This window comes from Varroa jacobsoni, unplaced genomic scaffold (assembly GCF_002532875.2).
Source record: "Varroa jacobsoni isolate VJ856 unplaced genomic scaffold, vjacob_1.0 scaffold_1309, whole genome shotgun sequence".
NCBI classification, from domain to species: Eukaryota; Metazoa; Arthropoda; class Arachnida; order Mesostigmata; family Varroidae; genus Varroa; species Varroa jacobsoni.
The window spans coordinates 51,094-67,700 of record NW_019214211.1 but is presented as its reverse complement, the minus strand read 5'-3'; the positions used below and the strand labels follow the sequence as shown (position 1 = coordinate 67,700).

At 47.7% G+C, this 16,607-nt stretch overlaps 1 protein-coding gene across 1 annotated transcript in view; it reads right to left on the bottom strand.

The window, feature by feature from the left end:
• The window catches only part of LOC111268693 (sal-like protein 3), a 36,017-nt gene that overhangs the window by 7,062 nt on the left and 12,348 nt on the right, over nt 1–16,607 (bottom strand). The window contains exons 3-15 of the mRNA XM_086971772.1: nt 8,862–8,924; nt 7,346–7,574; nt 6,543–6,661; nt 5,350–5,906; nt 4,963–5,140; nt 4,645–4,846; nt 4,125–4,493; nt 3,255–3,814; nt 2,975–3,131; nt 2,020–2,852; nt 1,080–1,244; nt 729–905; nt 380–547 (exon numbers count right to left, since the gene is read on the bottom strand). Coding sequence (XP_086827898.1) covers nt 380–547; nt 729–905; nt 1,080–1,244; nt 2,020–2,852; nt 2,975–3,131; nt 3,255–3,814; nt 4,125–4,493; nt 4,645–4,846; nt 4,963–5,140; nt 5,350–5,906; nt 6,543–6,661; nt 7,346–7,574; nt 8,862–8,924 — 3,777 coding nt within the window. The remainder of the gene's footprint in view (nt 1–379; nt 548–728; nt 906–1,079; nt 1,245–2,019; nt 2,853–2,974; nt 3,132–3,254; nt 3,815–4,124; nt 4,494–4,644; nt 4,847–4,962; nt 5,141–5,349; nt 5,907–6,542; nt 6,662–7,345; nt 7,575–8,861; nt 8,925–16,607) is intronic.

Below are 16,607 nucleotides of genomic sequence, written 5' to 3'. Positions count from 1 at the left end.
GAATGCGGCATAAGAATGAATTGAAGCAACGGATGAGTACACTCAGCTCAAGCTCGAAGGCGATCGCCTCCGTTATGACACCTAATTACTATCTGGCGACCACATGCACACTGAGGCGACGAGATCGATAGCTTGCACGCAGTCATCGAAGCGGAACGCCCTTTCTCCGATCAGGACCTGTTCAGGCGAGGCCTCAGTCGAACGTTGTTCACAGAGAGAACGCGAAAGGGCTAGCTAATTGTCAGGTAGCTATTACTACAGGTAATCATGCTGTAAATACATGGGCCGACAAGGATGGTATTTGTCACCCTTTCCTTTTCTAAAGTTGTGCACTTCGCACGAAGCACAATAATACCGACACTCAACACACGAAACTTACCTGGAGAGAGCTGGAACTGGAGAAGGGTCTCTGGCAGTAGGTGCAGACGTGCTTGCTACTCGGAGTTGAAGATGATGAGCCAAGCGGGCTCTGCGTCGACGGTGACGTTCCTTGCGACGAGTCCGAGGAATTGTCACCGGCGCCGCTCACCGGTGAAGTCGGCAGCAACTACAAAATCGTATGAGTAACCACATAATCGGATCTACCTTAGATCATCTTACCAAGCAAATACTTGTTGTTTGAAAATGCCTATCCGACTACTTCGACTGTCCTTGCTCACAACAACCATTGTCGGGGTTACAAAATAGTGTCAGGCCACACGTGCCCTTCAGTATACTTATCAACTCACCGGAACTTGGAGGGCTTGGGGAGCGGCCGCGCCCAGCTTTGCGTTGGGGTTGGGCAACGCCCCTGGAGAAGTATTCGTCTGCGTGAATAGCTGGGGAGGGAGATCCCTGATCTTATGAGTGAGCATGTGCTGCTTCAGATTTCCTTTCGTAGAGAAACCACGCTCGCAGATCGCGCACTAGAATTCGTATGGGTAGCAGAAAAGTTATGGTTAGGGGATGCGTTTGGCAACGGCGTTTTTTGCCTCGGTAAATTTTTCCTGTGAAAGTAGTTGTTAGTGCTTTTTTTTAACAAGGATATTATCCCATTAGGACAAATATATGTAGATACTGGAGTATTTGTGGTTGCTTACCTTGAAGGGCCTCTCCTTAGTATGACTTCTGTAGTGGATCTCTAGCGCGGAATTGCAAGCGAATGTTTTGAAGCAAATCTGACAGGTGGTGTTTGGCCTTCCATTTGGCGGCGCGACCGGAAACCTCAGTCCTGGTAATAGTTTACCCTGGGCTAAAAGCTCCGCCTACGGTACAAGAGCGGAGAGTATCGTAACATAAAGTTACTCGTAGGAATATGGAGAATTTTCACTTTACCCTTTTTTATTGATGTTACTACACTCCCGAATTGCTAACCAGATTCAGTCAATAATACTTCTAATAGACAAGCCCGAGTCAAAAGAATATGAAAGCTGGCAAGGAGCAATTTCGAGACGTTCGTATTTTACGTGGTATTAAGCATAAATCTACGTGGTTCACTATATCGTTACTCGCGCCGGGATATCCAGTAACATTAAAAGCAGAAACAATAGGGACCCAGCGCCAATCTCTATAGCTTATACGCCGATTGCCCTGTCAGTCAGTATCTGGATCTACCCACGAAACGAAACAATTTATGGATAGTGCCGCTAGCAGAAGTCCTCGGTACAAAAACCCAGACATTTTACAACTGCTAGTGTCATACAGCGAACAAGTGTTGCCCCCCGGTTTCGCTATCCGGCAAAATTTGACCTCAGCAACAAATATTCGTTCTTGCCAGTTAAGATTAGTCTAATCGCGAAAAGAGGGCGTAGGGTATCTGCGGATCTTTAACAATTCAGAAGAACCGGGCGGTCTGTTTGCCTTGTAGCTGTACCATACGATACATTAAACGCACCACATGCTCAACAGTAATGTCGATAAAAAGTTCAATACGATATGGCGTTCTAAGTGATATCTCTAATATGCGCCTATGAGTTGTTTGCTACGTTCTGTTTTCTTAAATAGAGTAATTTAAGTAAATTTGTATGTATCAGTGCCCACCTGTGTAGGAGGCTTCACTTGATTGTGTATGGTTTGCAAGAGATTCGTAACAGCTAGTGCCGCTGCATCAGTCGGATTAGCCGTATTGAGCTTGGACAGCGGCTTGGAGGACAAGTCGAGCACGGGTTCCTGCTGTTTCGGCGAGGAACGACGACGGTCGGCGATACCGGCTCCGGCGTTAGCACTGGCGTGTCCGTCAACTAGCCCCAAGGCGATGCCGCCAATTCCTTGTGCTCCGTTCGTCAACGACTCGAGTGCCGCCAGCGAGGTGCCCCCACTCAGCAAAAGCGGCACTCCAGCGAGGTGCGAACTCCGGGCCATCTGTCCAAAACCGTTGGCGGCAATGACTTCACTGCCATTCTCCGCCTGGCGACCCTCCTGTGACTCAGGTCCTTCGGTTGCCCGCTCGGGATTGAGTGAGTTGCGACGCAACGCTTCGATCGTCGCCTTACGACGGCTCGCCGTCAGATCGGGAATGAAGCTGGCAAGCGCTTCTGGCACCATGGCGGGGTTGGTTAGTGGCGAGCTGCTGAGACGCGCCAAGGCAACCATGCCCGACTCGGAATCCGCCTCCCCTTCACGGAAGGTCACTTCCGGCCGGAGATCAGGTGATGACCGGGAGCCTTCGTCGTGAACACTTGCCATAGGAGCTTCATTAGTCGCTCCTATTGGCAGACCGACGCTCGGCGAACGAGCAGTAAAGTCGATTTGCTCAAGAGATGCCCTCGAGTTTGGTGTTGCTGGAGGTGACTGGCGCTGGGGAGATGGCGTGGCTCGGGGAGACGGTGCTGGACCTGGCGACGATGCACAGCTGAGGTCTTGTGGCTGTCCAGCTAAATAGGATACAAGCGTTTGTGTGGTGAGATTTACTGGAGTATGACCGAGATATGACTGCCTAGCATTGCTGAAACGGCCTAGTTTTTGTCGAAGCTTCAGAAACAATTATTTTACCTACCGGTACTGCTTGTGGAGTCGGTGTTATTATTATGACTCCTGACATGTTGTTGGAGCACGAGCGAGTTGGTGAACTGCTTGGAGCAAAGAGGACACTGATGCATAACTCTAAGTGGGGCCTTGACTCTATGTACGCCCATGTGTGTTTTCAGATTACCCTGAAAGTGCGTAATACAATAGGTAATTAGCCAGAATATTACCATTGAAAACCCAAATAGTCGATAACAGTAACAAAAGCAATTTAATCGCCACCACGGTATATATATAAGCTTAATACGTACCTTTGTGGTGAAAGCCCTTCCGCAAAGTTTGCATCTGAAGGGTCTTTCTCCGGTATGAGTTCGGTAGTGCATCTGTAACGCACTTCGGCAACTGAGTACTCGTTGGCAGATGACGCACTGGTTCGGCTCTCCTCCGTTTTGGGCCGACAGCTCGACGAGCTTCTGGATGCCCGACTCGGTATCGGTGGCCACCTCCATAAGCTCTTCCCACGATTCGTAGCCCGGCGGGGCATCTCCCAAGGGCAGGCCATCAGGCGAGGCGCCAGGTCGAGCGCCGTCGTCACCTTCAGACATTTCCGATTTGTCCGACGCTGACACGGACTGCGCCTGGGATTGTGATTGCAGACCTCCGAGCGCCAGTGCAAGGGGTCCGGCCGGGTCACATGGGTCTGAGTCCTCGGTGGTGCGTCTCCGCTTTTCAATGGGCTCCAAACCGACAAGCCCGTCATCTTCGTCTGCCATTGGGTGCCTCTTCGGTCTCTGCTCGTTTTGGGCGTTCATGGGGTCCTTGAGGCCTCCTGAAGGCGCGGGACTCGCGCTCGGGTTCCGTTCACGGTCAGCTGCATAATGATCGTCATAGAAGAACAAATCACCAAACGATACCATTTCTGTCAGCAGATGAATCAAGCCTGACCAGCCGTAATAATATGGTCACTTGCCCTGCTTCGTCAGCTGATCTGCCTGACTCCCGCTGTGTTTAGAAGATAGCTGGTTAACTAACTTTTCATCCCCCTATTATTTAGAGCGGCCCTCTCCCTAGGCCCTTCTCCACATCGCTATTGCCAAACCGCTAGCTGCAATAAAGCAAACCGCTTCCAGCGCCCACTCTTCGTCTATATATCATATATACGTTTTCTCTACAACTCTTACCTTCTTCGTGTTGCGATCTGTCACTCGCATTACTATTTTCATCGTCGTCCTCGTGGGCGTCGGTGTTTGTCGTTGGTTCAGCAAGGCCGAACATTTGGTCCCTGCTTTTTTGCAGCTCCTTGGCTAATTGCCACAGTCCAGGCGCCGATACCGGGTTTCCCGGCAGAAGCGGCAAGTTGTCAGTGTTACCAGGCGGATTCACACTGTTCACGCCGGCCGCGGGAGCGGTTGTCGTCGTCGTTGCTGTAGGTGTCGCTGTTGTCGAAGCTTCCGCCGACGACCGTTCGGAAAAAGGCGTGCGCAGGTGAAAATCCGAAGGTGCCGCAGTCGTTAATCGGAGATCGCCTCCGCCTAACAGTGATTTTGCCGCTACAAATATATATCAGACAGGACCAATTATTGTCTATTAGTCATCAACGAAACATTAATGTGTGTCGTAGTAGTTGTCCATTAGCTTAACCGCTGTCAAAAAAATGAAACGTGGTTCAATCATATCTCATAGACGAACGCTGGTACTTACCGGGGTTATGTGGGGTTGCGAGCCCTAGACTAAGACGGAACCGAGCATTCTCATCCAGGGGAAGTGGTGCATTTGCAGCAGCCGTTAGAATAGGCAGCGGTCCCAATGACAGCTGGTTAGGTGGTGGAGACACCCGCTCTCCAGGGGGTTCTAGAGGCGGGAAGTGCTTGTCCAGATGCTCAGGGACCGGATGTGGATTCATCTAAAAATATGAATACCATTTAACGACACGTCTATGCAGAAGAAGCAAAAATAAAAATGCTACATTAACGCGCCGTATAAAAGTGACGATCTATGTCACAAATCGATAATGCTCACCTTAACATGCGGGTACTTGGCCTTATGCCGCTGGAAGTGCACCTTAAGGTTTCCCTTGGTGGAGAATCGGTTTCCACACACGTTGCATTTAAAGGGTCGTTCTCCGGTGTGTGACCGGATATGGATCTGCAGTGCGGAGTCCGAACCGAACACTTTGCCGCAGAAACGACATCGGTGCCTATACACGTAAAATGCATCGGCCTTACTATTCAGGACATTATACATACTAGCTAATTATTTGAAAAGGAACCAGAATGTCTAAAAGAAACGTTTTAAGTAGCTGCGAGGACATACTCGAAACGCATTCACACAACAATTCCAATACTATTTTTGTAGTACCAATGCATTTATTACAAAATAGTATAAAATTCTAATAGGATACTTTACCTGAAGTAGTTATCTTTGCCGTCACCCTTTTTCCCCTCGCCATTGGCATCGTCGGGGAAGGCCCCAAGCCCATTGAGCAGAAACGAGCCACCTGACATTGTATTCTGCAATGCCTTCTCGGTGTGTTTCTGCAGCAGCTCGAGTGTATTTGGTTGGTTAGGCGTTGTTTCTGGAGCAGCATCGGGGGGTAAAGGCGCACATAGTGCACCTAACGCACTGAGGGGGTCCATAGGTTTGTCTGTTCCTCCGCTGCGTGAAATGTCACGAGTATGGTCGCGGGTGGTGGGACTGCGTGAACGCTCATCTTTCTCGTCATCACTGTCAACTGCAGCTGGCCCCCGAGGGCCTTTAGGGGTATCGTCCGCCGCTCGATCCGATTCGTCGGCTTCTTCGTCGTGATTCGTTGTGTCGGCCGGTTGAACCTTCGGTGAGTCGGCCCGCTCATGGCCAAGCGCAGACGCGAGCGGATGGGCAACATTGTTCTGTACGAAAGCCTCGATCTGCTGCAGAATCTGCAACTGCACGGCCTGCTGATGTCGCAGAGTCACCAACGCGTCCTGTTAGAATCACATCACATAATAGGATAACATGGATCACAAAAACGATATCGATTGATAGCACTATCAATAAAACACTACTGTACTAGCCACTGGTATTGTAATCTGTAGGTGTGTGTGTACGTTTATACGTCAGTGTTTATGTGTGTCTTTGTATGTTGATGCACACTTGATGAAAATCTGACGCTTGTCCTGTGCGAACGAATGTCAAAGCGTTGCGTTCTCGGGGATAACCTTATAATGAACTTCCTCTTTAGTTGATTTTGGAATTTCACTATTATTGCTCTGTATACGTGTGTGTCAACATTACTCAAGGGATCGCCAAAGGAATCTGTGTACGAATGGTACCAGCGTGGGAGCTGATATCACCCACGCCTTCTGTGAGTGCAGCGAGTGCGCGTAAAGACTACACGAGTGTGACATTGCCTAGTGGCTACTGCGAACTATGAGTTTAGATACATAGATTGGAAGGCACGGGTACGCGATACCCCAGAGTAAAACTCGGGTAATCGTTCGACGCCTCAATCGCCCTCGATGAGAGCACTTTCGTAAGGTGTTGCCACCTAGCTAGATAGCCAGATAGGTAGAATCGCCTCTCACTAGTACCACAATACTACTATTGCTATCTCTACTAACCTGTAGCGCAGGCGGAGCCGGAGCGTCGTTGGAAGACTGCGAGTTGAACTGCGCTACTGCTACCTTGGTACCACGCAGCGCCTCGAGGGTCACGTGCGTAGGAGGCAGTTCTCCATCGTCTGTGGAGTGGGGTGGCAGGGGGCAGCAGTAGTTCGTTGAGGGGACACACGAGGCGATATATGGAGAATTCGAGAGAGGTGGGGATAGAGATGATAGTACAAGTGAGAAATTGTGGGGTGTGAGCACTTCTCAACGAAATGCCTGAACTAACGAAGCTATTCTATTTCATCCACTGTGTCAATTCCTCTATTTTGTTCGGAAACTCTATCATTGTGAAGATAGAGCCACCTACCTACTCTAAGCCCAGAGGAAGACGGGAAACTCAACGATTTACAGCGTTAAAAAATTCTGTAGTCACTTATTCGTCATACCGGCAACTATAGCGCATGATGCTAACAAGTTGACAAATCCCACCTCGAGGCGAGAAAAAAACATGCCAGCTCCAACTGAATAATTCGATCTATATATATTGCTGCAGTACAAATCCTAGTGCAACAATGATACTTAACTAATCTACTGCGTATGGGATCCAGAAGCAATCATGTATTGAAAAATTCTGTTCTGCGTAAAATGAAGTTCGAGACCGTTTCCTGGTCCTTAACATTCTACATATGCGCGATGCAAACATATGTCAGCTCATAATAATTTAACGGGGAGCTAAGTCTTCGCGAAAATGCTACAAGTACTTTCTAACTGAAAGCAACCGCTAGATAATCTCAGCGAAAAAATTATTTTCAACAGACCTGATTTGCTGTCTTCTTGCTGCGGTGGAGTTGGACCGAGCGCGCCGGTGCAGGCCCGCTTGTGCGCAAGGAACTCGCCGAGCTCCAGAAACTCTCGGCGGCATTTGCCGCACACGTGAGCGTCCTGCGAGGTGTCTTCGGCCTCATCTGTGGGAATCAACAAGAGCGAAACGTGACGGTCAGCATGAAAAAGGAACAGTTGGAAAGGAGTCTTATCGAACAGAGCATGCTACATCCATCTAAGGTTGCCCAAGCAGCGGCGGTGTTCATCCCAAGAGTCACACTCACCCGTATGCCAGTTGTACGACATACGAGACACATCATCCTACCCGTCGACATTTCCCCACAGTGTGACCAGCTACATGAATCGGGGCTTGCCTTTTGCCCAGAATGTACTAGCCGGCCCAGCTCGACGTCATTATCACATTACTCCCTCCAAGAATGCGTCCTTTTAAAGAACAAGGACATTTCGTCGCAGCAGCCGTCGCCGACGCCTTGTAGTCGCATCAAACAGAGTCGTCTTACACCGCCGCTAAACTTTACCTCATTCCCTCCTCCCGATACGTCTTGTTGACGATTTCATTTTCTTTGACGCCGACTGACGCCGATTACTTCTGGTCTCTACCCCCACCCCGTGTTTCGCTCTCCTTTGTTAGTTCGCCATTTCGTTGCCTGGCAGCACCATCACTACTGGTCCTTTATTTTCTTCTAGGGTTAATTGACTCGAATAGTTCGCTTCGTTTATTTAGTCTTTCAAATTTTTTTACTATAATCATTATCTCTTCGTGGAACGGCTATCGGTCAGTCGTACATCGCTCGCACTATCGCTAAGGTCGACCGCTGGCGATACGATCAGAAGTCGAGACAATATTAGGCATACAGGTAGTAAATGCTACAAAAAATATAGCCCCATGCTTCAGCCACCGGGCGTTAGGCGGATTCAAGATTAGAAGCAACGGCGGCGGCGGCAGCAGCAGTAATACTAGTAACGCTGGACCAAGATCAGCGTGAAAGGATGAAGCGATGGCAGATTTTAAATAAGAACCCATTCCATGCCCTAAGGCTCCGCTCGACAGACAATGGCCCATCGTCAACCGTGGATGAAACTGTTCAGGCGCAGGTAGAAAGAGTACGGGCGAGGGTTTATTAAGGGAACTACTTTTTACTCTCAGATAACATGGTCATTTGCGGACTGTGTTGCACAGGGACACAGCGCTATCATCTGACTAAAAAAAGCAAACACCCCAGTTGTGTAATACAATACACTACGAGACAATTCGACGCCATAAATACTAAACTAACTAAGTCGGCTGAATCAACAAAACTTTCCTGCTATGAGGTTAGGCATAATCGTGTCATGAGTAACCTCATCATTATGACCATCAACATCATGACGCTTCATGTCTGACTGTCGACGGCTGGATAGTGGTACAATGTTCATAATGTTGAAAATACCAACGTACTGTGCAGCCATAATAAATAATCTCATTCTTATTATTATATAAAATCCACGTACCCATATAACTAGACTAGTATTATTTATGTCGATCGAGAGAAACTTGGTTCCTGCTTCAGATTCCTGTAATGATAAATACCCAATTAATAAAAATTAACATTCAAAAAATGAAGTCTCTCCCCCCGAACTTCAACCACCTCTCCGGTGCCCCCGGCGTCTCCGGTGGCATTAGGCAGCAGTAGGGATCGGACCTCTGTTTATTCACCGCTGTCTCGTGGGCTGTTGCTTTCGCTGAAGGTTGCCTCATAATTTCTATCCTGCTTCCGCAGCCTTATCTTTCGGCCAACCAGCGCCGATCGGCACCTGGTCCAAAGGCCTCAGATAACGATAAGGATTTAGCCAGGCCGACGGATTAGTTCCGTCAAATCTCTTTTTTTTTGTTTTAGGATTTTCGTACTGATGCTATTATACTATACATAGGGTAGAGTCTAATTCGTCGCTCTTAGTTTTCTCTCTCTATCCCCTCCCCTCCCCCTCCTCCTCATCCTTCTCTCTCTCTCTCTTGTTTATCTCTTTTATGTCGTCTGCTCGTCCTCTCTTGACTTAGATCTGGTTTACTTGTCTGTCAGTTCTCTTTTTGTTTCCTTTAATTTTGCGGCCCTTTTTCTTTTCGTTTCACCAGTCAGCGGTAATCAAATTTTATTGCAACGTTCACTAGCGGCCGCTGCATGTTGTATATGTACTATGCTAAGCAATGAATACGGTCGGCGCCGTCACGGCAACACAAATACTAGTGACGCTAGCTGCCGCTGACAATCAATGAAGTACTGCGTCTGGTCGACGAAGGGAACAAGACACTATAGCTCCGCTTCGTTTAGTTAGCCACTACGTTTAACTGGACGAACTTGGTCTATTACGGTTGAATGAAGGAAGCAGCGGTAGAAGAGGCGATGCGGTCGCCGATCGCTGCTACAGCGATGTCGTTACCGCGACACATGGCAATATCAGACAGAGAAATCAGCCGCGAATGAAGGCATTGAAAAAAACTGAAATAGAAGCAAAGCAAAGAGAATCGAAACGCTCGACTACAACGAGTCGCCGGCCACTTCAGCCCGTCGGTAGACCAACGGCCGCTAAATGCGACTGAAGTCTCCCTATGCCATATAGGTTTCACTAAGAAGCTAGAGCGAGCAAACGCGCAGACAGAAAAGGCGGCCTGCGGCGATTTTTCGCTGAGTTTTTGTTCAGAAATCGCTCGGTTTGGCATCAGACGAAGTATGCCGTTTTATTTGGTGACATTATATCACTAGTCTCTCCTCGGATATTTGCTATCTATTATATACCTCTGTCTTTGACAGAAGGGAGTGTTCGATGTCGTCTTCGTCGCCGTTTGAGATGTTTTAAATGTCGCAGCGGATACTGCTTGTCTACGAGAGTCTGTGACCGCAATGACGACGAACGCACTAGCTATCTTAAGATTCAATAGCATCAAGATCAAACTTAACATCGAAAGCACGTAATAGCAGGCCCGGTAAGTGTTACTCAAACAAGATCTGTGTAGCCGCATGGTCGATATGGTGAACTCCTTATGTTGCTGTTTTCGCTCGTAGCACTGCCATGGCAGAGTTCGCCACTGCCATTAGCCTCACCGTAATCATGGCGAAGGCATTCACACGCGGACACACAAGTACTGACGCTTACGGGCCACCAGCGAATAAACATATCGCCAGCCAACTGGCTAGATAACCGGCACCAGTTGCCATCGGTTACCACGAGGCATTCTGCTCCATAAACCGTGTTGCTAGCGCTGCGTGCTATGAGCCTATTGTTAATTTTCTCTCGGTGATTCGGACTACTTACGCACGATCGGATCGAATTATCTATACACGTTCGAAGAATACGCTTGGCAATAGACCTGCGCGCTCTAACGCATGACCATGTGCCGCCATCTATGGCGGGCGAGTGAATGAATCTCAGTGAACACGGATTCGAGCCTGAAAGGCAAATGCGTTCGAATGGTCCTGACCAGCGATGGCTGACTAGCTTTTTCTCATTAATATGCTCTCTTGAGCTGTCCTGTGTATTTATAGCAATTTTGGGGGAGTCCAGTAAACTAAATCTAACGATAGCAGAACAACGAAGGTTTTTCTTTGCATTAAGAAAATGATCGCTTCCAGTCTGAGAGCAAGAGACTAGCCAGTGACAACCCCATTCTTAGGTAGACCCCTGAAGTACTCGCTGAGGGAAAGCCGAGTCTCAGTATTGAAAATGAATGTGCGCCATAGCTGAGCGCCTTCCAGATGTCAAATATACCGAGTGACGAAAACAACATTGTCCACCCCCGATTCCACTTCAGTTCCCATACATTTGGATATGGCGTCCAGTGCCTTTCGCAAATCGATAGATATACTCGGTAAATTACAAGCGGACAGACAAATACTAGGCATGACATAACGAGATGTTTCAATAGCTGTCGTTATAGCTTGCCATAAAAGTGGCCCTCTGCAAAATGGTATATTCGTGAAAAGCTTCTTTACTTACCTACCGTAGCTTACAGTAGGTACGTAGCTCTACAAATGAATGCAATATTTTAGCCAAGGTCACGAGGCAAAAGCTAGAACTGCGCGCAAAGTACGCTGATTCTACCATAAATTGGGTAATTACACATACACACATGTCGTTCACACATAAATAACCCTATTATAAAGTTTTATTAACGTCTACTAAATACATTAATCTAAAAACATATATTTATAATAAGCATTATCTTTTTTGTCTTTTTATAATATTATACACATAGAAGGGTACTACTCGGACGAGAGTATGAAGCACATTCCGCATGCGTTCGTGCCATTAATAGTGGGAAATGTACGCGAAGCTAGTGGCATCAGCGTCAAAAATAGAGGAGACAGCGGTTCAGCCTCACAGTCGGTTTACGACTGCGGCTGTAGTTCATGATGACTGATGCCCCTACCGTGATAACAACTAGAAATCGCAGTCCATAGTTTTACAGAGCAGCCACCAGCACCAGCAGCCATCGCAGGGGTATTTAGCTCATCACGGGGGCAACCTGAAAGGGGAGGTGGCCAGGACATTTATTGTGCAGATACGCGACGTAGGAGGCTGCCCGGAACACCAATGCATACTGTACATTTTGTGTGGTGACCCTTTTTGTTGTCCGAAATAAATCCAGCTCGTGAAAATGCTGCTGCTACATCTACTACCCCATAGTCGAGTAGTGTCAATCTAGTTGCCCCCAGTATGACATAGTGATGTTTAGCTTGTAATGACCACTTCAGACTCAACTTAGCAGAGTTATCGTTTTATTTGATACACCAAGCATCAAGCGAAACCCGAGAAATAACCAATGTTTTAAACCAAAACTGGCCGGGCATTGTAGTACGGGCGCGCACATATCGCTTTATATTATTTATGAAAAATAAACCGAACAATGTAACGTAAAAAAGTCACTGACTTCAATGGCTGCATTGGACGCAATATTATTTAGTGCCAGCTTTTCCCGATGCGATTCCCAAGCAGTATATATATACTGCTTCATCCTTTTTTTTGTTTCCCAACTTGGTCTAGATGTCCCCGGTTGTAATTTGTTTACTGACTAATCCTGTCATTGCTGCTTGCTCATATTCTTGAAGTACTGCTGCAGCCGACCCAGCGCAACGAATGTATACTACAAAAGTTAGACGCACTAACTATAGGTAAGGCTTGGCGTTGAAGGCTCGTTAACTCACTGGTGGCAGTTGTGTTGCCGGCAACACTCTGACACACTCTCATAATGCAACGTTTCAAGGTAGAGAAGGTCACCGAAACGGACGGAATCGCATAACGTAACTGTATGAAGGCGTGATCAAGTCCGCTAGCAAAAAGTCTTGTCTCGTTTTTCGATTGAGTCGATATCCTCGACCAGGTTACATCCCTGCTGGCTTTGCTGCAACTACGGGCGATGATACTGCGTGCATTCGTATTGCGACTATCGCAAGTGCTTCTCTGACGCCAGTACCGCTTCCCCATGGCCGCATTTACATCTTCCATAACGTACGTACGCCCGAGGCCAGCTCCTCTTTGCAATGCCTCCGGTGGCAGAGTTCTGCCGGCTACTGCTTTTGTTACCACTGGTGCCGTCATGGCGTCGTCCTCTGCGCCATTCTACCCCTTTCTCTCGTCGGTTTCTTCGTCTATCCTTTCTATCTGGCCTTCTTTTCTCGCGCTACCCCCACCCGCCTGTTTTCTGCTTTCCTGTTTTTGCTCCGCAACTGCCTCCGTCCTGGACTCTCCTGGAAAGCGTTCCCGTCAAAGCCTCGCCTTGTAGAGCTAAGGTCCCGCGTCAAAGCAACGCAAAGGAGAAAAAGGCAAAAGGACCGCGGAAGAAGAGAGGAACAAAGAGAAGGCTGGTGGGCGATGGTAAAAAAAGCAAAGCAAAGAAGACAGAGGGGATAATAAAGAGAGATTAAGGGCGAGAGGGGCCCAGATCCATAGACGCTGGCTGTGCTCTGGTCGCACTTTTAAGACTGAGTCGTATGCACACTTTGCATTCAGACCGAGTAGCTAGCTACTTGCTGCTGCCACCCTACTATAGCATCTTTCGCTCGTCTGAGGGCCCCACCGCTTGTTCCCAGCCCTGCCTGCCTGCTCCTCTAACCGGTCCCTCGGTCGTCAGCTTTCTCTATGCGCTACGCGCATAGCCCGTATACCCTCAAGCACGGCCCCAAAGACCAGCACAATGTCTCATAGCAAGAAGCGGACCTATCGCAATGGCTGGAGTGGCAGTGGCAGCTGCCCTCAGCAGAACTAGCGCAACCCACGTACACACATCGCCAAGGGAAGTTGAGCGGACGGCTGGCTGACGACTGGCTGAAGTCGACCGAGTTAAGGACACAGAAAAAGTAGCGCACTAGAGCGTGTTGGGATGAAAACGAATCTAGTATATGGGAAATAGTTAGAAGCTCCTAGGAAAGGCAGTTGGATGGATATGGGACAAGCAGTTGCGGGATTCGGAGCGCAGTGAAGACATGAACGCAATGCATTCCATAAAGCGGCAAGACAGCGCCCACCCCGAGACAAGCGATTCCGAGCCAGAGACGCGACCAACCGGTATTCGTTTTCTCACTATGTCGCTCTCCTTCGACGGCCTCTACTGAAAGGGCAAAACCCTGCCACGTTTGCTGTCTGTATGCAGCACTCTCCTTGCTTTTGCATTCAGGCGGTAGTATTATCGTTCGTCAGTGTTGCGACTCTGCTCGGTAGGTAGTCACAACGCGTCTGAAGGCAATCGCAGTCATATACATACGTATACACACCAAGTCGTTGAATGTTCTTATTGAAACCTTAAAATCTATGAGAATCAAACCGAAACAACTGAAAAAAAAGTTAAAACACCACCATACGTATAATACATTTCTTTTTGACGTGGTTTTTTTATAAAAATGCTTAATCTATACATGCGCTGTTATTGTCGTCATTTCTGAATGTAGCTAGTGACCGTATATCCAGTGTTCTAAAGCCATTATTCCAATAGAATGTACGCTCTTTCTCGTTGGTTCGATCTCAAACTCCACTTTTGATTCGTTTCCAAGTGCTAAAGGCGACCCTGTCTCGATAGTCTCTATCGAAACACGGCGCCTGCACCATTAACACACCGCGGAGCTGAGAACTACTCGACGAATTTTTCCTCCTTGCTAGTCAGGGACTTTTACGTCTAGGTGACGGCAAGATTGAAGCAAACGTCATCGAACTGTTACTGCTTCTGCTGCTCTTACCACCGACAACGGCACCATTGTTGTATATCGTATGGGAGTACATCCAAGGGTGAACGGTGTTCGTTCGTATCCGGTGACGCAGCACCCCTCATGGTGGGGGTGGGGAAGGACGCAAACGGCGGAGGGGAACTGTTGTTATGAAATGGAAGGGAATAGAACAATAAAAACGAGTGAAAGGGAAAGAACCAACCCGAACCAGTACGGATAGTTTAGAACAGACACACTTTGCGAAAGCAGGCCGAGTCTGTCAGTCGGTCTGCCCTGGCCGGTTAGTCTGGAGTTAGCTCTGTAGGCCACTTGCGTGCCGCCGGCTTGATCATCACCATGGAGCCGTCGTCAGCACCGGAGAGGGATATTGAAAGATGGCGGGCGCTGCATCCTACGCGAACGCCCTACAAAAGCCTGTCGATCCCTTGCCCCTGGACAAGTTAAAGTAACGATAGAGTTGCTACGCTAGCCAGACCATGAACTATAGTCGATAGAGCCCCACACATGTATTTCTCAGCTCCGTCTAGAATGCCTTTAACAATGAGACCATTCTTTGATTCTCTTCTGCTTGCATTTTCCCTCTGCCTATGATGTTCAGCATCGGTGCGTCGATAAGCAAATGATTCCTTTTCTTTTCCAATACGAAAAACACGATGGTTAGTGGCCACGATCGGTTTGTGTTTTTTCATTGCAAACATTTAGCACTTAAACTAGCATAAGCGGCTAATCTGACCTTTTGCAAATTTTAGTCAAAATTCCATATACCTGAATTAAATAAATAAAAACAGTAATCTATATATTAACTATCGCTCGCTTTGGCGGAGCGCAGTTGAGGTAGTACACAAGAAGTAGTGCTAATGACGGACACTTAGTATAAAAAATTGGCCGGCAAGGAAGGAACGAGCCAGAGTCTGCAAAAGTAAGAAACTTGCCACAGCATATGATGTTCTGGTTCTACGACATAAACAGTCGTCTGTCTTATATTTGTATATCTTTTTATGGTCTAAAACCTCCGGCGATTATGCTCTTCTTCGCCGCTACGGGCGCGAAATTTACTCACGCCCGTAGCGCGGTAGTGGTCACTAACCCACTATTGACCCGCTACCTCAGAAATGAGAGATCAATAAAGTAGAAGTTCAGTGTTAAGCTCCCGTTTGACATGTTTGAGCCAACTAAAAGATATAAAGGCCCTATTCATTGGCGAAGCTAAAAGCTCCTAACAACTTGCCGTAAGTGTTTTATTAAAAAAAAAAAAAAAAAACCGAACCCAAATTTCAAAGCAATTCGGGTGTAACATAACAGCTTCATTGATTAATACCCCGTTTCCGAAGTTCTAACGGCTTCTTCGTACTAGCTTAGTCATCATCATGGTACACGCAAAAAGCGGGATATATCATATCTATCAGTTAGCTTGTCGTGAACGGCGTAGCAATTTCGTTTAATGAAGTTCTTGTGTAACTGTTGCTTATAGCCAGTCAAGCTAGCAAACAGCCACCCTTTCTGTTATTTCAGAATAATATATCTAGTTTTAAGAAAGCTTACAGGTACACGCTTTATAATAAAAATTGGTTTGCAAACATTGTGCTAATTATAGTTATATGTAGTTCCTTCCTCGGCTGTCTTCGCGAACAGAGCGCATAACGACGCCACGAACGGGGGCTCAAACATAACTCGAACTGACGCACAAAGAACACACACGGCCACAGAGATGGCAGAAATAACGGGCCAGTCATATTTGGCACCGGCAGTAGCAGCGGCGGCGACAGCAGCAACCTTTGGCCCCTCCCAGCACCAGCTGCCCCTTCCCGTTCGCCCCAATCCATATTTCACCCAGCATATAGCGAGACGATAGTAAGGCGGCTTGCTTGCCCCTGACGCCACATACCCCATAGATGTGTATATATAGGTATATATATAAAGAGATGGGATATATGGAACTCATCTCAAGGAAAACAGTCCTATGTGACAGGGCTCTGCTGAGAGGGTGACGCGATTTGAACCGACGGAGTAATATATGTATATGAAGAATACGATCTTTGGCGAC